The 24,929-nt window shown below is 37.1% G+C and overlaps 1 protein-coding gene across 1 annotated transcript; it reads right to left on the bottom strand.

The window, feature by feature from the left end:
• Nucleotides 1-2,473: 2,473 nt before the first annotated feature.
• LOC116164741 (general odorant-binding protein 56d-like) lies at nt 2,474-3,166 on the bottom strand. The gene is made up of 2 exons (XM_031478958.1): nt 3,005-3,166; nt 2,474-2,957 (listed from the first exon to the last, which is right to left on the bottom strand). The coding sequence occupies exons 1-2, from the start codon at nt 3,074-3,076 to the stop codon at nt 2,631-2,633; spliced, it is 399 nt and encodes a 132-aa protein (XP_031334818.1). The 5' UTR covers nt 3,077-3,166; the 3' UTR covers nt 2,474-2,630.
• Nucleotides 3,167-24,929: the final 21,763 nt, after the last annotated feature.

The raw sequence follows: 24,929 nt of genomic DNA, 5'->3' as shown, positions 1-24,929 counted from the left end.
CACAGGTTGTGCCACAACGCCCTGCTTCAATCCTATTGGAAACAAGAAGGCGTTTATGACTTGGATGAAACGCCCGGACGTGACACCAGCTTTACTTGAACTCTCCAATTCACAAAGAGGAATAACAGAAAAAAACAATTAAAACTTTGGAAGAATTTACTACCGTTCTCTATGACCCCGAAGCACAGGAGAAATCCACTACTAATGTGGGAAAATATTTATTTTGTACCAAAAATAAATTACTGCAGTTCCTGTCCCCAATCAAGCAGGTCATGTGTTGCGGGGGCACTGCTTCTATCCTACTGAATGCCCTCCACATCCGTCAACTTGGGGATGGACACGAGGCAAAGTGCGCTGGGAATCAAACTGGACCAAATAGGTGTAAATATGAAAGGAGCTCACAATCCTAGGGAAATGCGGCTGCAAATGAACTTGTGAAACCATAAGGTGTTCATGCTTGCGAAACAGCCTTCCCTGCACCCTACAGCATTCTAACTGTAAAGAACACTGCAAAAATCGGAGCCGAGTATATATGTACATATATGTACATTATTTTGTCAACGTGACTGTCAGAGTTTTATTTTTAATGATCTTAACTAAATATTTTTCTATATCTCGACTGCAACAGGAGATCTGAGCGATGATGAGGCAGTCCCCTTTGATGATTTATGACTGTTTACTTGTGAATACGTTTCAATAATCAACAATTTTTAGTTAAAAACCGAATTCAATGAATAAATTTCACCTTTGCAGTTTACCTCGACCTGTTTATTCAAAATACTTAAAAATTCATAAAAAATAGCTATTTGTGTATTAAGAGCGCAAAATGACATTGTCGATTGAAAGAGACATTTGCCGCGCTAATCTCTTGAAATCAACAATCAATTTGCGCTCGAATTACACACAAGATTTTTCTACAATCGAGCAATTCACATATTTCCAAAAATTTAAATTTTTCACTCAAATATAGATTATTATTTTAATCTTATGCCCAAATGAAAGATGTCATTTACTCGTTGTCATTGGATACTCTGAGCAATGCATTTTTGATTATTATAGTTTATAATTTGGAGAGCGAGCGTTTTTTTAATTTTGCTTATAAGCAACAAATTGACATTCTTCGAAAAATATGACGTTTGCGTTGTCAAATAGGAGCGCAAATGCCTACTTTGGATATCGATTGTAGAAAAAGGTCTTTAATGGGTCTTTTTTGGTCATCTTCACCCAAAAGAATCTCAAAAACGCCACCTCAACCACGAAAATCGGTCAAACTTTCCAAGAAACTTTCGAATTCTGTCGGACGTTAAAGATATCATACAATCATGCTTCCCACACAGAAATTAGCTTCGGATATTGTTTTTGTCGTTTTCACCCTGGGAAACCTCGTAAACGTCACCCTAAACGTAAAAATCGCTCTAAAAACAGATATTTCCTGAAATTCGCCTCAATTTTGAAAATTGGCGCCATTTTCAATCCTGGGGGACGGAACTTCCGGCTCTGCGACTCAAATCACTCCAATAGGTCTAGGGAACAAGTGTTCCAAGTGGCACAATTTTAATACGAAATGCCGTTTGTTCTCACGGGCCGCTCCCACGAATAGTAATATTTGTGCAATAACAAAACGTAGTGTACTTAATTTTTAATTGGAATTCTTCGATTTATGGTGACTTTTGTATTGCCTTGAGCTACTTGTAAGTAGGAGTAGGTAACCCTTGAATTTATTTGTTTCACTTTAAATGTTATCGTTATTTTGATTTGTTTAAGATTGGCCAGTTGTTAATATTCTTTCGATGTTTAATCTAATTTAGTTTGATTAGCGACTACAATTCTTTGTGTATGAATTTCCTTGTTTGAGTGTTACTGATTCGTCCATGCAAGGATAAATGCTTAAAAAATTACTTAGCGGCATTCATCTTGAAATACATCTTTAGGCTAAGGTTACCGTATCCAGTATCTTGAGATACCTTCTGGACTCGAGAATGTGCGGCAAATTAACAAAGTATTTCATGTACTTTACGTAAAGAAACTTCGGAATGTTATTTTTCACAAATGAGAAAAGAGTGGATTTGCTTTTAAGTCAATTTTGAGTTGTCTACTTTTGAATATATCAAATTTTGTATTATTAGCAGCCATTTCGCAATGAATCTCGACCGACTCCACCACTTCAGCTGTCGGAAAACGCACACCTCGCTTTTCTTCCTTCGACATTGTACCCCTCTAATCAATTTCCTGAATTTAAATTAAATTGTTGATTATCAGTGAGCAAACGCATTAAAATGAGATTTCACGTTGAAAATTATGACAATTTATTAGCATCCAAATTAAAATTGGCAGCGCCACGATAAAAACTCCCATAAGAATTGCATTGTCCTATGTTCCCTGTACTGTAAAATCAAGGCGAGACGGACTATAGGGACGTAGGACGTAATTTACATTTTTTACTCGTTCGTCGGTAGTGATAAATGAGAAAAGGTTACAAATTGATGCACACTTTTACTTATAATGGACAATTATTGATATAAGCGAGTTCAATAATCACAAAAGGCAATAGCAACAAGTTGTTCAGTTATGCATCGCAGTAACCGCATAGTCATTCATCTATTCGCAAAAGGTGGTCTTATTCTGAATGATTAACAAGCTCCGTCATCAGTACCATTGTTCCTCCTTAAGCAAACTTGAAATCTGTATGCTATTTCGCATTTGTCTTTGCCTCCGCGATGTCCATACTTTTGGCAAGTATCTACCGCTTGCTCAGACTCATTTCCAAGATGATACTTTATCATATCTGCATTTATAGATCCGTTCACCATATGATTTTGACCTTCCATGACACATGCATAGAAACATTTCGACTCTTGGTCGTCGAAAATTGTATTCTGAGTGTAATTTCCTGCGGCAAATGAATTTTCGTCCGAATTGATGCACGACATAATCGCGCCCATTTCATCCTTTTCTTTCTGAAACGTTACAAGATAGCACGTGGTACTAAGAATATTAGTTTTACCATTTCCTCTTGCGCTAACAGGAGCGAGGCACTGAATAAGGTGCCAACGAATGACACGATTAAGATCTTCATTGTTCCCTTGCGTTTGAAGCACTATGTACTTCTTCAATAGTAACCGTCCTATTTATACCAATGCCAAACTATAGACACGTCCAACTCCAATAACGGTCAATGCTGTAAACTGTGTGGGAAAATGTTCAGTCACATAAAGAGAGAAAATTACGCTTATTACACACACAAAGCACATACATCATCTCTTAAAAAAATTGAATGGAATTTACGTATTTGTTACATCACATTTTTTAGTCCTTTAAAATATTTTGTTAAAAATTTGCAGATTAATTTTCGTAAACTGTGACGGTGAACATCGGACTGCGCCTATTCTATCGCCTCCAACAAACCAAAAACAGTACCTCTAACCAACCCCAAACCTCAAATTCAAAACCTTCTTATAAATACGTTACTCTAGGAACCACCCACGCTCCCAATCTTCTCGATCTCCTTCCCTTACTGATCTCATCCAAACTATCTGACATACATATGATATCCCCATTTTGTGAACAAATTAAAAAGTTCATCCTCTCTACTCTCATTGACAACAATTATAATGCCCACGGCCTACTAAAACAAGGACAGCTCGTTATTTCATTTTTGAACCGACACAACGTTGACGTATTAATTATTACAGAAACTTATTTAGCACCAGAACAACAATTTCGAATACCACTCTATAATATCTACAGAAATGAGCGTTATCTCCAACTAGCCCTTGGGAGGAATACCAATAATTAGCAAAAAAAGACATTAAACGCTCATACATAAGATATTAAAGGGCAAATTAACCTCGAAACCACTGCTACCAACTTAGAATTAACCTACAGGTGAAGTGTGAATATCATTACAGTCTACAAACCACGGAAGCACTTTGCCCAGGTAATATCCCCACTTTAGCAATTGGCGACTTCAATTGTACTAGCAACAACCCACGTAGAATCGGTCTATACGAATACATCTTGAACAACACCATCCAAGTGACAGCTCCAACAGAACCCTTACACTACCCTTATCGCAGGGGTAATCGCGGTGACATCTTGGACATCTGTCTTTCCTTCCCTTTCCTATTTACTAAACAGTTCTGCTTGAACTAGACTCCGATCATCTCCCAGCGTTACTTTCCTCTGAGAGCACACCCAAACACAGGAACAGGTAACTAGGACTGCTTCTAGACTACTATTATTGAAATGATAAATTACCCAATAATACTGAAACGTAGAGAGATATCGACACAGAGCTCGGGAATCACGACGTCCGTAATCAATCCTACTATTTGGCGAGCTACAAAAAGAATTTTAAATTGACAACCGCAGGTCTCCACCATCCACAATAATATCAAAAATACTTCACAGATGCTGAAAAATGCGACACTACACCCAAATCCCAGCACACACAAGAGGTACCCCTCCTGAAGAACTACTCGATCACAGTCACAATCTGCCCCTTCACTGATATCACAAATATAATTCTGAAAAACTTCACACGCTCTTTGATAACTATCATCTCATTAGCTTCATCCCTGCACTATCCGAGCTATTCGAAAGAATCATATTTTCCCGTATAAATACCTTCTTAATCGATAATCAGATCCTTCCATGATATCAATTAGTCCAGGGAATAGAGGGTTTTAACTTGCAAAATGAGAAGTTCCAATTTCTTTTGCATTTCATAGACAGTCATCTGGTGGTTTTCGACCTTCCACCCCTTGTGCTTCCTCCGTACCACCCCCAAAACCTCCGAAATTGGGTTGGTTTCTTAGTTTTTCAATCTTTGATATATACTACTTTTTTGGAAAATGTTTATTAAAATTGAGCTGTTTTTGTTATTTCGTTCTTGTACCACTCGATAAATTAAATCAAAAAACCGAAATGTTTATAAATATGTAATAGCGGACTGTATCGTGTGACTGAGCTTGTAAGACTGCTTTACCTAAGTAAGGGTTGCTATATGTACAGTAACTTTGGGAGGGGGGAACAACTAAATTTAAACAAGAGCTTCAAATTTGCTTATATTTTTAAGAATTCTGAAATGTGTATATAGATCTATTAACGAAATTTTATACTTTATCTCTATCATTAAGAGTTCTATGAGAAAATATCTTGAACTTACCGTGGTATAAATCCCCCCACCCTGCACCCCTACCAAAGGAGTTGCATAATAATTCAACTTTTAACCCTTGCTAGTTGTGATATTTGAATCACTGTGAGATTGTAGCGCTTTCTAATATACGTTTGAAATAAAAAAAAATTGTCTCATTTCAGTTCAGTTGAATCTCCTTCTGAAAAGGATGAATATTTCAACCCCCTTGTGGCGATTGATGAGTTATTCAGAAGGTACAACGCTTACTATTTAGCCGGCTCGTGTGGCGCAGTTCAGTTGAAACTGGACTGTGGTACTAAGGGTCCCTGGTACCCTTATATTTTCTAATCCTCTTGATCCAGATCCACCCCCTACTAAAATTAGCACTACACTTTATTACGACAAATTTTTATATCTATTGGCTTTGAGGCTTATTTACGCTTATCACCTTCTACCCGGCCTCCTACTTACCACATGAAAAGTAAAAATTTTAAAGTGCTAGAGGAGTAAAATACTTGGGACTATCTTTTGGTAAAATGTTCTAGTTCTATTTAGAATTCGGGATAGTCCGAGGGATAGACTTTAATAGCTAAATGTTTTGACTGGTAACTTGTAACCAGAAATCTGTAGAGCGCTTTACTTTTGAGACTGACAACTATTATAAATTTCCCGTCAAAGGTTTTGATGGAGGTATTCCGTCAAAAACAGTACATTTTTTATCTGACCTTAAAATAGAATGACAATAATGCGTTTCATAATCCATTCTATATAAAGAATATTTCAGAACCTTTTTCAGTTGAATCCTGAAGTTCACTAATTTATTCGGTACACTATGCTTATATTTTCCGTTTACATAACATAATTATGAAAGTTCACAGAACTTCTTTAGGTACTTTAGTTTAGAGTTATCGTTACCATAAATGCTATCGACAGACCTTAGTCCTGCACTTTTACATGAGTCAGTTAAAACACCGCTTCGTATTAATTTCAGAAGAAGCATTCCTATTCACGTCGAATGGACTACAACATCAAAAACGTCTGAATAAATACCGTCCTCTGAAATGTTTGTTACCGTATAATTATCAAAATGTAAACAGCAATGTTTTTTGCAGTTACTTTGAATTTGGATGTGTTTAGGCGTAGACACATTTTGTAAAAGGATTTTAATTTCACATCATAAACTGTGGCACAGTATTTGCAATTAATGGATCTCTTTTAGCTCCAGACATATCTTTCTGTGAAAATACAGGGTGTTTCTAAATGAGTATCGGAGTTTTAACGCTTTATGATTTTTATTACATACTACATACAACAAGTGTTTGTTGAGCAATTGTTGCAATATCTGCCTCAAGCCTGTTTCTTAGGTCAGTTGGTAATGGAGGCACATGCACACGATCCCTTATAAATCCCTAAAGGTAAAAATTACATGACGCCATATCGAGTGAACGTCATTGTATCCAACCGGTGGATGAAGGTACCGCAAAGCAACGTTTCGCATGGCCTTCACGTTCCATGTGTGATTTTTACCTTTAGTGTATATAAAGGTTTGTGTGTATGTACCTCCACTACCAGCTGACCTACCCGACCTAAGAAAAAAGGTTCGAGGTAGCTGTTGCAACAATTGAAATGGAAATTCGTTTACGTATATGCATTGTAGCACAGGCGATAAGTACACAAAAAAAGTCAATCTGAACATTTTGGGAGGGAAAGCTGGATTTTGTTGAAATGTCTCAGGTTAGTTGTCCTGAATAACGTACTAAAAGTCCAGACCCCCAACTGCGCCGCTCGTCGAGCTGTGGCACGTTTTTGCTCCCCGAAATCAGTTTTTCGTTAATATCTCGAAATGTAGCAGGCTTAGAGAAAAACTTTTGAAACAAAAAATGTTCCTCGTAAAATTTCCTACACGATAGCTTATTTGCAAGTTAGCCTAGGCCTAACCGTTAGCCTACAACGCGGAGTCAAATATTGTGTTGTGATATTACGGATTTAGGTACCAAGTACCAAGTCGAGAAGGGTATTATTATATGTTGTTTCCGAATGTAAAAATTCAAAACCGTGTGCTGTATACTGTACACCAGTTACTCGTTGTTCGTGGATTTATCGAAGCGTAACGTTTGTTGGTTGAGTTGTTTGTTCCTTTTACTCGTTTAAAGAACGTATAATGGCTTCGCCAGACGAAACAATCTGTTTTATTTGTGAGAAGAATTTAGTAGGTGATGAAGAAACAGTGAAAGTGATTCGAGGGATGGAAAAATTGAGGGAGACAAGTGCAAAATATTGTGATGGGAAGTTGAAATTCATGGAAGGAAAAGACAGTATAACTGTCCACAAGAAATGTCGAAATCGGTACACCAAAAGCTGGTACGTGGATGCAGAGGTCCGACGGAGAACACAGTTAGACGATGCACAGGTTGGTTTCAAGGTATACTTAAAATTACCTTGTTCGCACACGAGTAGATGACATTTTTTAATAAATAAATAAATTTTTAAATAATTAACAACAGGTTTCGCCCGTAAAAAAGCGACTACGTTCGTCAGAAGAGCCGAGTACTTCAGGCTCGGGAACGTCAACTTCATATGTTTCATTGAAAAATCTTTGTGTATTTTGCGGGGTCGTATTCGATGATGCTTATATGGTGCTACAAAAAAAACTGAGACAAGACAAGAGACAGAAAATATGTACAGTAAGTGGCCCCAATATGTGCAACCTATAAAATGCTTAGATTTTTTTCGCTCTTTTTTCACACGTACGTTACTGTTCAGGCAACAGAAATACACTTCCATACGAAAATACTTTCTGTGGCTGACAGACGAAATGATGCCTGGGGGAAGGAGGTAAAGAAGAGGTTATCAAACGTCACTGACGCCGTTGCTTCGAATGTGATGTATCACAAGAAGTGCGAAACGACTTTTAGTCGTCCACCAAAAGAGAAGAGTGACCGGTCCGAAGAAATAGACGCGAGGATGAACGAAATATATGATTTTTTGGAGAATTCGGATGATTGCCAGTTTACAATAAATGAACTCTTGGATCAAGTTACAGGGTGAGTCCACATAGTGGAGATACGGTAATAAGAATAATTGAGGGGGAGGTGAAGAATTTTGTTCTTCATTGTGCTGTACTCTATTATAGGAGAACCCCCGATCCAAGAACCGTACAAAGCCATTTGCTCAAGAAGTATGGAGACGACATACTCATAAACGTGAGAGAAAAACAGAAAACAATCGTTTGTTTTCGTAATACCGGCTATAATGTAATCTCGGACGCGTGGTACAACGGTAGAAAAAAAAATCCAGAAGAAGAAAAGCGACGGATTGTTCAGCTAGCTGCCGACATTGTTCGAGAAGATTTGAGATCCCAGATTCACGAGAGCATGGATGCTTACCAACCTGCCGACGAATCCTTTTTGCAGGACTGCGAAAATGTAATTCCAGACTCCCTGAAATGTTTTCTGGAAGGTATGTATTTTTCCTGCCTCCTCTCTGGACACTATTTTGACCAGAATTAATTTTTATTGGCTTCTCAGGTGTCATCATAAAAGGAAAACGCACCACTGTTTCCCAAGAAACGGCAAAAAAAAAATGTACGATGATAGCGCACTCCATAATGACTGCTAGTCGACCGAGAACTTTCTCTTCATCGCTTCAATTAAGTATTGCTGTTTATTTACATCGTAAATACGAGTCCCGTAATCTTGTATCCATCCTGTCAAATCTTGGTGTCTGCTCCTCTTACGACGAAGTACTCACTTTTGAAAAATCGGCCTCATTGAGCCCCAGGCAGAAGGTTCATTCGAATGCTTTCTCTCAGTTCGTTTTTGACAACGCTGATTTTAACTCCTGTACCATAGACGGACTCGGAACTATTCATATCATGGGTGGCGTGCAAACTGTTACCCCTGGCTCCGCAACATCACCCGCGCAGCCGATCGTTCGCGTACCAAGGCCAACGAAGAAGCAGATGAAAGGAGTGCAAAAAATTGACATTCAACCCTGTCCTCCGTATTCGAATGGGTTGTCGAAAATTGAAGTTGCCAACATTGAACAGCTGCTGCCATGTACTCAAGAAAATGAATGCCTGTCCATGCCCGACACTTTGTGGTTGGGTAGCAAAATTTTTCTGAATGATGATAATATGAAAGGATGGAATGGTTTCATGATGCATGTCACTCACAATCTACCATACAACGTTTCATCCGTCACGTACTTACCGTTCATCCGTAAAGCTCCCGGACATTACGACACCATCTACACGGCGCTGCGGTACGCTGTGCAACACAATCCAGAAGAACAAGGGCCAGTGTTTGTAACATTTGATCAGCCGCTCTATATTAAAGCTCGTGATAAATCAACCCTATGCTGTATCACTCTCGTTATTCTATACGATCAATCGTTATCGCAGATTAACGATCAAAGGTTATGATGACCACAACGACTATCGATAAACGCGATATGCTGTATCAATATTTTAACGGTATCGTAACGTTGTCCGGTATCTCGCAGTGGCTATTTCGGAAAAAAGTGTCACATTCTAGAAGACAAGGAACGATGCGCAACGGCAGTGCGTGTAAGAGTGAAATACCACAGCGATAAAATATAAGAGGGCGTTGTGGTGCGCGCTTTATCTTTAAACAAATGCCCGCCAGATTTGGAAATGCAGACGTTTCTTTAAAATTATTTGTATTATTAATTGTACGTGTACCTATACCTAGTTGTTTTTTGTCGAAGAGAATAATAAGAGGCGGAGAAAAACCACTAGGAAACAATTTGAGGACTTGTTATATTTTATTGAAAGTAATAACATAATCCTCCACGGAAAGACAAAACCGTTGGAGGCAAACAAAATCAAACATTTGTGGCAGGAGTTTGCCAGCGGAAATGGACCACCAAATACTGCCTTACAAATTCTCGACAATTTTTTTAAAAATCAATTTCACCCAGCTGAAACGGATCGCTGTTGCCTCGTAAAATTCTTCGTTGGATGTTTTCCTCATGTCTCAATAAAAACATAATCTACGAGTATTAAAAGGCACAGAACTCACCTCCTTATTACATTTTCCAATTGCCCAAACAAAGCTACTTGCAAAAATCCTTGAAAATTATTCATTTTCTTTCTCTTTAACACCCGCTTAAACTCCAAACGAATCGCTGACAGGACCGTTACGCCCCAAACGGGTAGCATGAACCCTGTCGTTAAGTTTTTCTGGTTATGGTTGCAAAATAACGATAGAGAATTACGATAATCGTTATCCCACACTTGCTACGAGTGATACAGCATACCGATTTTTTAAAAATTATGGTAACGCCGCATAACGATATCGTTATTCTTAACGATAGTGATACAGCATAGGGCCGATTGTTGCTCAGCATGCAGATCTGAATCACGTCGTTATCAGATTAGGTGGTTTTCATATGCTGTTGAGTTTTTTAAACAGTATTGGCCACATCATGGTAGGCACTGGTCTCAAAGAGGCTTTATCGTTGATCTATGCCCCCCATTCAGTCGAGACCATGTTACACGGGCATGCTTATTCTCGTGCCATGAGAGGACATCTTCTGATACAATATGTACTGTACAAATTATTATTGAAGGATTTTGACCTCGAGATCGATCAACAGTCAGCGTTGCAAGAGGTATCAACCGGATTTGCTGACAAGCCACCCACCATTTCAGAAATCGACGCAAATGACGATTTGGCATCACTGCAGCGATCAATGAACCAGTTCTTAGATGAGAAGACGAAAGACAGCAGGACAGGTCGTCTGTGGGTGCAGTATATTAAAATGATTAATATAGTGAAACATTTCGTTCAAGCGGAGAGGAGTGGAGATTGGGCAGCACACCTATCGTGCGTCAGAAATATGCTGCCTTATTTTCACTCTACCGGTAGAAACTTGTATGCGAAGTCCACGCATTTATATCTGCAGGATATGTTGGCACTAGATGACGCTACTCGTAAGATCATTTCTGAAAACTTTACGATTCGTCGTTCCGATAAATTTTGGAGCGGCGTGTGGTCTGATCTGACAATAGAACAGACGCTTATGCGCTCTATGAAATCGGTCGGCGGCCTTGTCCATGGAAGAAGTATGACTGATGACACAACCAATCAGTGGATATTGTGCATGCCATCCTCCAGCAAGGTATGTGAAGCCATCGAGAATTATGCGGGTGTAACAACATCTACCAGATCGGAGCAGCATAAAGATTGGAGTACAGCTCGGGATGCACGAGATTCCATGATGTAAATGTACTGCACGAGTGGTTCGAAAAACGAAACCCTTTCTCATCGACCGGAGGATTAGTTTCATTAGCATCCGGCATTGTAGCGAGCGCCGATGTCAATTGTGAGAAAGCGTACGAAATTGGGACGGAAATTTTGGCTCAATTTCATGGAATGAAATTTTCAGCCGTTAAAATGAGAAGAAGCGACTGCGTGATCACCATGAAAGCTCTCAACACAATGAAAGTGCGCGATGAAAACCGTCTGGTGGATCCGTTAATACTGTTTAAAAGGATTTCAATTTTGAAGAAAAGTGACGCTCAACTGAAGAAATACCTGGAGTATGAATTGGCACCATACCCCTTGGCGCTGTTTGACGAGAAAGGGATGCGAAAATGTGTCAAATCTACACTCTATAAAATCTTTCCAGAGAGTGATTTGACTCAATATGATAAAACTAAGTCAACTTACGTTATTGATGGTGGCTTCCTGCTTCGTAAAATTCTGTGGGAGCGAGGTGAGACATACAAGGTAACATGTCAGAAGTACGTCTCATACGTTGAGCGTCACTATGGCCAAAATTGCTTCCTTGTCTTTGATGGTTATGACATTAGACTAAGTACGAAAAGCGTTGAGCAAAATCGCCGGTACAGAACATACGCCTCTGTTGAAGTAATTTTTGACGAAACAACAGTGGTCACTATTACACAAACCGAATTCATGAGGCGAAACGCGAATAAGCAGAGACTCGTGCAGATGTTAATGGACATCTTCAATGGAAAAGGACACACAGCTATCCAAGCCGTTGATGACGCCGACGTACTAATATGTAGTACTGCGATCAAAATTGCCGAAAAGAAGGAAAAAACAGCAGTAGTTGTCGGTGAAGATATAGACTTGCTGTGTATATTGGTTGGTACTACACCTGCATCATGCGCCGCTTCAATTCTATTCATGAAGTCCGGAAAAGGGACAAAACCCGCGTCTCTGTACTCCGTGGAAGATGTTATGAGGGAGAGACCCCAACTCCAAAATATTATTTTATTCGGACACGCAGTAACCGGATGCGACACTACGTCAGCATTTTATCGTAAAGGCAAAGTGACAGGCTTGAAGGTACTGGAGGGACCAAGGATGCAGAATGTCGTGTCGGTGTTCAACAACCCAGCAAGTACAAAAGAAGAACTCACGATCGCCATGTGCTCGTATGCATTACAATTATATGGCGCTAAAGCAACTCAAAAGTCTATCACGGACTACCGATACGTCAGTTTCCTTGCAAGTGCGCTGAAAAATTCAGTCTATCTAGCATCTTTGCCGCCTACTGCCGCTGCACTCACTCTCCACGCCTACCGATGCTTTCATCAGGTGCAAAAATGGAGAGGAAACAATTTCTCGCCGATCGGATGGGGTTGGCACATACATAGTGGAGAACTTCTGCCTACACCGATGACCGCTGCGCCTGCTCCTGACGAGTTGCTGAATTTAATTTCATGCGCTTGTCAAAAAGGATGCTTATCTGCATGTTCGTGCAGAAAAGCAGGTGCGTCCTGATAGAAGACTAAGCACGGATTTCTGTTCAGTTCTCATGGGGGTTCTGAAATTCAGAGATACGTACTCATTTCTCTTTCTTCTCTGTGTTACAGGACTGAAATGTTCCAATTTATGCTCCGGGTGTATGGGCCTTTCATGCCTCAATACTGAGGTGCAAGCTGAGGAAGAATCGCACTTCGACGACAGTATGGACCCCGATGTCTAAACTACTCTGCATTCGGATGATGACACTGCTCTTGAGGCGAACGATGAAATGTAGATAGAATTAAGTGATTAAAATGTTGAATTGTAAATAAGAAAATACGTATGCTTCCAGAATTTCTTAAACTAACGTTCAAATCGGCTATCCTATGGTACAATAAGTGAGAAGTATGTCTTTCATCAATTTAGGCTTCCATAACAACCATAAGTACAAAAACTTATCAAATAACTTAATATTAGACTACTCAAAAAAACGCTGTAGGCTAACGGTTAGGCCTGGGCTAACTTGCAAATAAGCTATCGTGTAGGAAATTTTACGAGGAACATTTTTTGTTTCAAAAGTTTTTCTCTAACCCTGCTACATTTCGAGATATTAACGAAAAACTGATTTCGGGGGGCAAAAACGTGCCACAGCTCGACGAGCGGCGCAGTTGGGGGTCTGGACTTTTAGTACGTTATTCAGGACAACTAACCTGAGACATTTCAACAAAGTCCAGCTTTCCCCCCCAAAATGTTTAGACCGATGCACTTACCGCCTGTACTATTGAAAGCCACTCATAACTTTAAGGAAGTAACGCGAACATGCGTTTTGTGCTGCTCTGCTTCACGGGGTTCACCCACAAAGCCCAATTTAGTCACTTCTTCCCTAAGCCATGGTCTAAATAGGAACCAAAATTGACGCCAAATGTTTTTGAGGTCGTGCCCGGGGATTTACCCGAGAAATGAACACCTTAGGAGATAGCGTTAGGACGGCCAAAGAGTACTCGGAATCTTTTTTACCCTAATGTCAATTCAACATATACTGCCCGCCATAAGTACCTTAACATCAAATCTACTTTGATTAATTGAGATGAAATTTTCAAGACAGTTGTATTTATTCGCTAATAATAATAAATAATGCTTCCATAGCCTTTCCGTTCGCCGGATCGATCACCAATTGAACACGTGTAGGATACGATGGGTCGAAGGGTAAATGCTTTACAACCACCTGCAAACAGTTTAGATGATCTTCGAATGCGTCTTTTTTAGCGCATTTCCACAAAAATAAAAAAAAATGCGCTATTGTGGCCACTTAGTCCGTCCGTCCGTCCGTCCGCTCTTTTTGCGACGCTACAAGTTCTTTATCTTAAGAGCTATTGTTCTACTTTTTTCGCTGTTTGGTTCGTTATAGTGTCGAGTCTTGTACCAAGGAAGGAATTTTTTCTGTACCGCTTACAAAAAAAGTTATTGTAAAAAAAACAAAAAACCGTTTTTTTACATGTTCTATAATTTTACACTTTTGCCGTTTATTAACGATCCTAGAGATCGTTTATAATTTTGCATTGCTATCTGTCGCCTGCCGGTTGGTCTCTCCGTCTGTTCCTTTGTCTGTCTGTCCATCTATCTGTCCGTGTGAACGATAACTTTTGTTTAGAAATGTTCGATCGCTTTTACATCTCCGTTAGTTATGAACTGAATTGCATGAAATTCAATATGGGCATAGATTTAGCCATATAATACGCAATGCCAAAAGTTTAATCGAATCGATTCAAAATTCACAGTGCCCATTTCGCATCTCGACCATTTATAAACCGAATTGCAAACTTTTTTACTTATAAAAGTATTTGAATGAAATTTGATACATAGGCACTTGGAATAAAGGAAAATCAACCGCCAATTTCAAAATTTGGTTTTGCGCATGCGCAGTGCCAACTTTTTTATTTATGGAAGAATTTAAACGAATTTGATACATAGGCACTGGGGATAAAGGAAAATCCAACGCCAATTTCAAAATTTGGTTTTGCGCAGGCGCAGTGCCAACTGTTTTATTTATGGAAAAATTTAAATGAAATTTGATACATAGGCACTTGGAATGAAGGAAAATCTAGCGCCAGTTTCAAAATTTTATTTTGCGCATGCGCAGTGCCAACTTTTTTATCTATGGCACCATTTAAGTGAAGTTTGATACTTAGGCGTTTGGAACAAAGGAAAATCTAACATTAGTTTCAAAATTTAGGTTTGCGCATGCGCAGTTCCAACTTTCTTATTTAGAAAAACATTGAAATGAAATTCTTCTCATAAACTGAAATTGAAGTAGCACGTCAAAAATGGATTGCACATGTGCAACGCTATCTTTCATATTTGTGGCCGGATTTTTACAATTTTAACAAAAGTTGCATCTTACAAATAGGAAATGAATGCAAGTGGAAATGCGCTTTATGTAAATCGTTTACGATTACTTTTTAACTTGTTTGTAATTAGTCGCACATTAAAATAATAAATAAAATTGCATGGGCATCTGTGTAATGTTGATATGGTGAGAATGTCAGACATGTGTGCGGCACACAATATTTTCTATTAATCCCCACAATCTGTGACCACAAAAAAATGAAATTATGAAATACAATTATGTCATTCCAACGTCATTAACATTATTATTCTAATTAATCATATTTAGAACACAAAGCAATGGTAGTTAATGTAACTTTTAGTAACACTTCTCAAATTAGAAGTAATCGTAATGTGTTGAGAATCTATAAAGACATCTTGGGGCGACAACATAAAGGAACTTGACAATGTAGAAGTAGATAAATTGAATTTAGTGTAGCAAGTCGAGACTTTCTAATAACTTTGATTTTATCAATTCCTTAAGCAGCCGAAAACCAACTCCTCTGAGGGTCGGGATTTTACAATAATATAAAGAGCGATTGGGTGAATTTATTTTATTATCTCAATCTTTTAAACATTCCCTTCAAATATTCCATGTTGCACCATACAAAAGCTATTGAATTTTCTATAATGCAAAAATAAAAATATCTTTACACTGTACTCTCGTTTTCTTACAATGGAGTACTCAAATGATAAGTTCGCAAACTCAACAAGGATGTCTGGCATTACCCACATCAGGGGGTGCGGAATTATTTTCCCACGCTGACTTGGTAACTCACGAAAAATCAATACATTTTCAAGTTTGAATAATGAATTCCTGATGTTATTCAATCGATTTTCTTTCAGTTTGTAGTATCGGCAATTTTGAAATTCTTTAGTAATAGCCCAACGTGTAATAAGTACCTTTTAATCTTTTTATTTTATAACATATGTTAAATTATTTTTAATTTATGTATTGAGGACGTAAAGAGGTTTTTATGGCATAAGACGTAATTTTGAGCCCAAGGCCTTAGCCGAGGACTAAAAATACGTTGAAGGCCATAAAAGCACGTTACGCCCGTGATGAAGATTTTTCATTCTGCTTTTATTCTTCTTTTTATTTCTAAAATAAATTGAATTTTTCACACACATCTAGCGTTGCTTTGATTAAAAAGTTTCAGAAACGTATCTATAGCTACAGGTAAACAACGGTAGCCATATTGTCTAAAATCTTTTAATAGGTTTGAATGAGTAGGCTAAGCCGTTTTTTAACCGCAAGGATAGATAAAGTGATCACTTTAACCGTAAAGGTAGATAAAGTGAAACAGATGATCGTGCATTTTAATGACATCTGTCATTCCTATTTAAAATTCACGATATAAAATGACGTTCAGAACATATTACAATTCTGTGTCTATGGAAACGATCGCTACGGCAAAACCTAAGCTTGCTATTTTTGACGTCTCTAAATTAAATTCAGAATTGTCAGAAACTTTACAATGATTTATATCACTTCTGCTATAAAATAAAGTTTTGTAATATACACGACGACAAAGGGAAACTAACCATCTCGTGAAAGTTAATTCACTCGTGGCTGCGCCACTCATGAATTAACATCTTTCACACAGTGCTTAAAATATCCCTTTTTAGGCTATCATCACAAAAACGTTGATTTTGTGGACGCTTTTGCGGCCATAAAGTTTAACTTTATTGTACGCTTCTGTGAAACTTTACTTTATTGTACACATCTGTCAAACTGTACCTACTTATTTGAAACTGATGTGTGAGAAACAGTATAGGTAATCTGTTTAATACAAGCGTCTATCTGGTCTAGCCCCATCAAGGATTGGGCCATCCACGTGCGTTTTTTTCATTTTCGGAATGTTTCACACTATTTTGCATAATCACAATGTTCACATTTAAAATTATAGTTTGACGTTTCAATCTTTGCTGCTTGCAGACCTTTTTGAAGTGTAGAACCAAAACATGGGGTAGATGTTATTGCTTACATTATTATACGAAGAATCCCCAGCAATTAACCGAGAACACAAGTAGCTACCTATACCTGCCATCAAAGTAGGTAATCAGGTTTCTAATAATTGTACAGCATGTTAACTATAAGGTCTTGGAAGCCACAGTTACGAAGTACCTATTGCATTTGACATTATTAAAATCTTGTGCAACGGAAGAAGTTGCGATTGTACTTTTACTCTCAAACGCCTGCTCTTATATCATATATGACTTAGGGTCGCAACGCTTGCAGCTTCCAAAATTTCATTTGGTGTATCTGAACTGTCGCTATCACCCATTTTGATCCGCACAAAACACACGCAAAGATGCTAATTATAATTTATTACATACGACAGGAAATGCTTTGTTTTTAATTGTCTAAGATAACTATGATTTTCAGAAAAAATATATTTATGAGCAAATTTTTGAATTCTTTTTTGATGATCGCCTAAAAAATGTTGTGTGCACCTTGGCTAAAAGTGATTTGTTAGGCCTCATCTGAATTGCGGCCTCGGCTACCGCCTCGGCCACAAACAGCAGCTTCGGCCAAAAAAGATCACTTTTACGGCCTTGGTACACAAATAACTATTATCGTATAATAAATAACTATTATTATCTGTTTAAAAAAATTAATTAACGGAAATTACCGTGTATCTATATATTGCATCAGTAGGTCACAGAGTGTTCGATAGCAGATTTAATTTCACCGCCTACGTTTCATTGAGAGGAGTAACTAAGGTAGATCTGTAATATTCTAACGGTGCAAAAGAGCAGAGACAACTGGAGATGATTTGAGCGATTTTAAAAACTGTGATGGTGACCAAATAAAATATCTAATCGATCCAAGTAGTGTCCTCGCGAGATTATTTTGATTCCAAGAGTCGGAATAAATTAATAGGACTGAAAGAAACAACACTAACAACAACCACTAAGGACCAAGCAAGAAGTGACGCTGGTTCATTTGTTTGGAATAAATAATGCTTGGTAAACAAACTGCCTTTAAAACGTTGAATTTAGCTTTAAATTCTCTTTCAATTTGGATCTTTAGTTACTTTCATTGGATGAAATTATTTAAGTCCATAATGCAGAGAGAACATTTTTATCTCGAGAAAAATTATAAATCAATTTAAGGGGATATGACTACATACTCCTACTTTGAATATTTAAGGTCATAAAGTTCATACACTTCAAGATCTGTAATACGTTTTGTTTTTAATAACCCGTCTGTAAATATTGAAATAGCACCTACGCAATAAGCTAATAAAAAAATATAATTCGCTAAGCAATGTTCAGAATATTAATTTCCTGTTTCAGAAATGTTCTCTGATATTAATACTCATAACAGAAAAGCGTTGATTGAATTTTGCTGAAGGCGTTGTAAGTAATTCTATCCTGTTATGATGGAAGATGGTTCTTGTTGCGTAAGGAAAATTTATTTAGTTTAGGGTTGTATTTAAATATTATGGGAAATTACAATATCTTCTTAAATCAATCTGTGTCGCCTATTTACCGAACACTGCGGAATCAAATTTTCGGATACGTACATTGTAAATACCGGTAATCGCAGCATCTGTAATCTGTATCTGCTCAAGTCGAGGAGTGGAAATCGATTGTTAAGACAAGTCAAGTATTTATATGTCAAGCTACTTGAAACATCAAGTAGATTTTCAATTTAAGGATCCCTCAAACTCATGCGACGCGGGAATGCGGGAATAGGAACGAGAACGGGACTGACGCGCGTCATATTTGTACAGCGGGATATGCAAGTATGTATACCGATGCGACGCAACATATCAAAATGTTTCTCGTTTGTCATTCAGAGATTTCTCCTTTCATAGACACAATGCATGTGACAGTTGTCCAAAGCAACAGGGAATATAATAAATCACCACAGGTCGGTTCTTTTGAAGATATTATGATTACGTTAAATATCCCCCATAAATTTCTAAAAATAATCGAGCAATACTTTGTACAATTCCCTCCATTAAAAAAGTCTCCCTCCAAGAAAAACTGAAAACTGGATCGCTTTTTGAGTGATACAGGTGAACCCTTGAGAGTCGCTCTGGTACAAATTTACCTGTATAGTAGTTATGTAGTAATTTTTAAGCTTATTAACGAGCTCCCAGTGAGTTTATAATTTTGCGGTGTCTGTCCGTCCGTTGGCACGATATCTCGAGAACGAATTGACCAATTACGAAGAAATTTTTCTTACAAATAAACTTATGACTATGACTATGAATGTCAGCCATATAATACACAATGCCAAAAGTTGAATCTAATCGATTCAACATTCACAGTGCTCTTTTCCCATTTGGAACCGAATTGAAAACTTTTTTTTATTTCTGAAGGTATTTAAATGAAATTTGATACACAGGGATTTGGAATAAAACCAAATGTAACGCCAGTTTCAAAAGTGCCAACTTTCTTATGTACGAAAGCATTTAAATTAAATATGATACATATTCACTTGAAATAAAACAAATCTAACACCAGATTCAAAATTTGGTTTTGGCTATAACCATTCGCCATACCCAGGATCTCGTTTGCTATATTTTGGAATGCGGGAGAAAAAAGAAGAACATATTACGAAAGACATGGATAAGGCCGTGCTGAGGACGAAAGGAGGAGAAGAGTAGCAATACAAAATGGAACATGAATTGGCAAAAAGGGATCTCGATGCAAAAATAGAACAATAGGGGGTGAAGACAGAAAGCGGACGTGGTAGTAGTAGTAGTTATAAAGAGTTAATAAGGGGCTACCAAAATATTTGTGGGAAGGAAGGAAAAATATTAAAACAGTAGCCAGATTCATATGCGGAAATGCAGAGAGAGGGAAATAGAAATGAAGACCAGAAGAAGAATGAAAAAACATAGAATATGCGGAGAACAAGAAGAGGACATTGAACACATGTTATAGAACTGTACAGAGGTGGAAATGACAGGGAGAAGTAGTAATGAGGTTCTGGATGAGGGGCGAGGGGGTGAGAAGTAGATGAAGATACTAAAAAAAGAGAAGACAATTGCATTTAAGTTATAATATATATTGTAAAAAGTTATGCAATTTTGGCATCCAATAAAGATTGATTCAGTAAAGTAAGCTTCATGCTTCCGTTTGCGTAAAATCGGTTTTAATTTGCATTTTTTAAGCAAATGATTAATCTCTTGGTTCTAGTTATTAACTATATTGTGCCATACGAGAGAAATAAAAAAAATAAGAAACGATATTGATATCCGATTGTTGAACGAAATGTTTTTGTTTGTGAAATTGTCACCTATAATCAAAAGAACTTCGTCTGCAGCACTACAGTTTGCAAACGGTCATTTGCATACAATCGATCATAGTTTATATATCTTTGCATAATGAGTGAGCGACCTAATATGTGTAAAATTTGGCATAAAAAAGGTCCCCACGGTCACTTGAACTTTGTCGCAAATTTAATAGGAAGTTATAAAAGGAAAATTATTAAAGACATTTTTATGACTGTTCTTAACCACTATGTATAAACGCCTATCTGCTTCTATAGAGCACAATGAAGTACGATTCAATTTAATTTGGTCGAATTGCTCACTTCCTTTTACTTTAAGTTGTTAATTATAACCAAGAAAAGTAATTTCCGACAGACATTAACGTTATACATTACGTGCGGTTGGATTATGGGAGCGAGTAGTAAAAAAGAAACTATTTTCTGGGTGATTTATGTCGACTTTTAGGTCACCTTTGAACATAAGTAAATTTCTACAAATACGCATATCGTCAATTTCCGATTCAAATATTTGACTATATTTAAGGTACTTTAGATTACGAATGTTCCAACGCATTAGTCAGATGTAGTTCGGTAAAATATAGGAAAATTTGTGGTAGAGAAAATCTGATAGTATCAGTTATTAGGCCCAATTGGGTAGTTTCCGTTACCGCATACTCAATGAAAGCAATCTGATAAAGAAGAAATAGAGATGGGTAATTGGGAATAAGTAGTATATATCATTCAATGAAATCTATTGTTTGTATACTACCTACATATTTTTTCTTCTTTATTTCGCTTCATACCGGAAACGTAATTACGCTAATCACTTAGCTGATTAAGTTTTGCTTAAAATCAAGTGGCAGATATTATTGCGGATAGGACCACTAAATAAATCATTTCTTTCCTGTTTCATTTGTAATAAATAACTTACCGAAATCTATATTTTATCGATTCTAGCAGTGAATTACGTTTGGTGAGTAAACGTATAAAACGTATGTAGATACATTTATTTAATATCACCAAATAGAATTGTAGTGTTAAGCAAACTTTTTTGTGACCTAGTTTGTCCATTTAGTAAAGTAAGTTTCGTTTGATACATTAATATTGGTGTTTCCAATTCGTGTTTATCAAATCTACGAGTTTTAAAAGCGCTGTTCGAGTTAGCTAGGATTGTGGTATAGCGCGGTTATAGAAAATAGTTATTTACATAATATGACTATGGTAAATCAATAAAGGGATATTTTAATACAAATCTTTATTTTATAGCAGAAACCATATAAATCATTGTAAAACTTCTGACAATTCTGAATTTAATTTAGACGTCAACAATAGCAGCTTAGGTTCTGCCTTCGTGGTCGTTTCGTGCTCCGGATCCCATTCGAAATGAGAATGACATATGTAATTAGAATGCACAATCATCTGTTTCACTTTATCTATCCTTGCGGTTAAAGTGATCAGTTTATCTACCATTACAGTTTGACACATTAATATACAGTGAGAGCTAGAAGTTGACATAGAGATTTCCTATAGGAAGAATCATATGTCTACTTTTGAATGATAAAAAGTCTTCTAAAAGATGCCTAACTTTATGCAACCTACAACAAATGAAGATCTGTCTGTCATATTAATTAATTTGAATACTATCGCTTTGACTTCCGTATTCTAATTTTCGTTCGTGTGCAATGTATTTAACTAAAGAAATAGTTGATATTTCGAATTTTCTATGAAGCCAAAGCAACAATATTGAAATTAATAATTAATATGACAACCAGATATTTATTTGTTTCAAGAAGTTATTTTGGTTGCATAAAATTAGGCGTCCTTCAGAAAGCTTTTTATTATTTGAAAGTAGACATAGGAAATCCCTATGTCTACTTCTACATGAATATCACTGTATACGTTCAGACAGAATTATGTCGGTTGATGTTGCTAGGCAACATTTAGAGTCTGGTAAAAATTTTCACTCCGGTAGGTACCAGACTCAAATGAGTGCATCAACCACCTCATTGATTGATGGATCCTTGTTCGTATCGAAATTATTAAAACGTTCAGTTGGTTTAGACTCTAAAAGTTCTGTGTGCGGATTTGAGTTGATTTACTTTCACAGATACGGCGAAAAATAGTCATTTTAATGTTGAGAAAAATACTGCAGAGAGTAACCGGACAGAGATAGATGTCAATACGAATGGACTATTGTGAGTCAGACTGCAATATTGTAGTAGGTACCTATAAAGAATTTTTTGAACAAAATTTCAAAACAGCCAACGTCAACTATCTAATTATTGTGATGTTGACTGTACGAATTTTTTTTAATTTGTCACTTTGTCGCCAATCTGATTTCGATTACGCCTTCTTAACAACGCGATTGAAAAATAGCAACAACATTCTTCTTTTGATTGTTTCACTTGTGACGTTATTTTGTTTACCGTATAATCTTTGCTTTGGCTTACATTTGAATTACTATGTGGAATCCTCGAATAACATTATGCGAACTCTTACCTTTATATAGCAATCCTTACGTCATCTAGGTGTTCACATTATAACCCGATCCTTTATTTGCGATATAATTTTCTTTTAAAAAACCTTTTGTCTAGATCTCTGTTGATTTGTGCGGTTCTTTTCTCCCACTCACTGTCGACGCGCGCAGTCCTTGTTGAAGAACTCGATTCGATCTTGACTTATATTTTTGAGCTACACGCCATTACACTTACTTGACATATTTGTCTACCTTATTGGGATTAAATAGTGGTGTTGTATTAAGATTAGTGAAGTTTTCTCTTATTATCTTACTTCCAATTTCGCTGATGACGCATTGCTGCGGATTTATCTTACAAGTTTAAGGCCGTTTTGCGGTATGTTATCTATGACGCATTATCTTTTTATTTTGAATAATATATTTTAGGCTACTTTCGTACTCCCTAAGTTTTCTTTTTTTTTATTTTGGTTTTACCAATTGCTTCCTGACTGTACATTGATATTTTGACGTGGAAACGCGAATACCCGATTTTCCATATGGTGCAAGAGAATTCCATTGAAGTTTCGACGCCAAACGCTCTGCATATTTCTACCTTACCGACTGAAGAATTACCGCCATTTCATGCGAAACCGATATTTGAACTGATGACCCAATTTTACGAAGTTCGTTGACCTACGATTCATTCTTCCGAAACGCAAGTACTTAATTAACGAGACGTGTGGAGTTGGTACCGTGTAAATTTTTAATTAACGTTATGTATTTTGCTTTGAAGAACTTGCTCGTGTAAGTTTGTTTTCATTTGAATTGATAAGGTTGCTTTGTCATTGAAGATAGATTCAGTTATTTGTACATTTTATAGTATTTTTCTCTTAAAATCTCGTCACTTTTTGATATCTCATACCGATTGTGAAAACCAACCCTTAGTCGAACCAAATTTTGTTTTGTTGTAAAGTCATTTGAATTTTTGTAGTATTAATTGCAATTCTACGTATAAGAATAACCCTTCGTGTCTTACGTTAACCATTGCTTATGCGATATATTGTGCAACGCGAATCATTACCCTTCTTATATTTTTTTGTTTTTGTGTCTGACTGTTTTCAGATTTGCAGTTTCGTGTCCTCTGAGCTCGGAAGGTTGCGACCGGAGTTCAAGGTAAATTTAGTTATTTTCGTCGTTTTTCCCTTTTAACGTTTGATTACATTTTGGTTGTTGATACTAACGAGTTGTGATTATATTACTTTGTCACTTAATGATTATAGCTCCGTTGTTTCTGCGGAAGCCCTTTTGGATACATATTTTCCCAGGGTACGTGTTGGCTTCTCATTTGTTTTATTAGAGATTATTTGTAAGTTTGATATACTAAATCGATATATTACATTGTCAGATTTGTGATATTTTGAGATCATTGTTATTAAACCACCCGCATTTATGACATCAAATATTGTTTGATTTTCCCCATAATTGTGTATTCCTTTGAGTTTAGTAAGACGGGAACAAGGATCTCTTGGTCTGCCTTATTTATCCCTTTAGTATTCCTCTCTCTCTCTCTAGATTTCTCAAAGACTAAGTGGCGCCTATCCGGATTACTTTTACTGTTTCCTTCCCTTTTTGGCTTATTTGTGTGTATATAGAAGAACCCCATTTTCACCCCGACCCACCTCTACTTTGCCTGAGCTTACCTTGTGCTTATCTAAGGTAATTTTGCCACTTTGGCCCAAAGTGAACGTAACACACTCAAAATAAATTTGCTTAAAGTCTCGGTGCTACCAGATAAACTTTCACAAACGAAAACTATAACGCACCTAAAATGGTCCGTAGCCGCTTACGAAATTGTTATGCGAAAATAAAATTCTCACACACAAATAATACGTGCTAAATTTTATAAAATCTAACCCAAAAACCCCATACAACTCGGGACCTCTCTCCGCTTTAGAAATGCACACTTTTATTAAGAAT

This window comes from Photinus pyralis, unplaced genomic scaffold, assembly GCF_008802855.1.
Source record: "Photinus pyralis isolate 1611_PpyrPB1 unplaced genomic scaffold, Ppyr1.3 Ppyr1.4_LG2, whole genome shotgun sequence".
Lineage (NCBI taxonomy): Eukaryota > Metazoa > Arthropoda > Insecta > Coleoptera > Lampyridae > Photinus > Photinus pyralis.
Note: the sequence above shows the minus strand (reverse complement) of the source record. Positions and strands in the feature narration are given on the sequence as shown.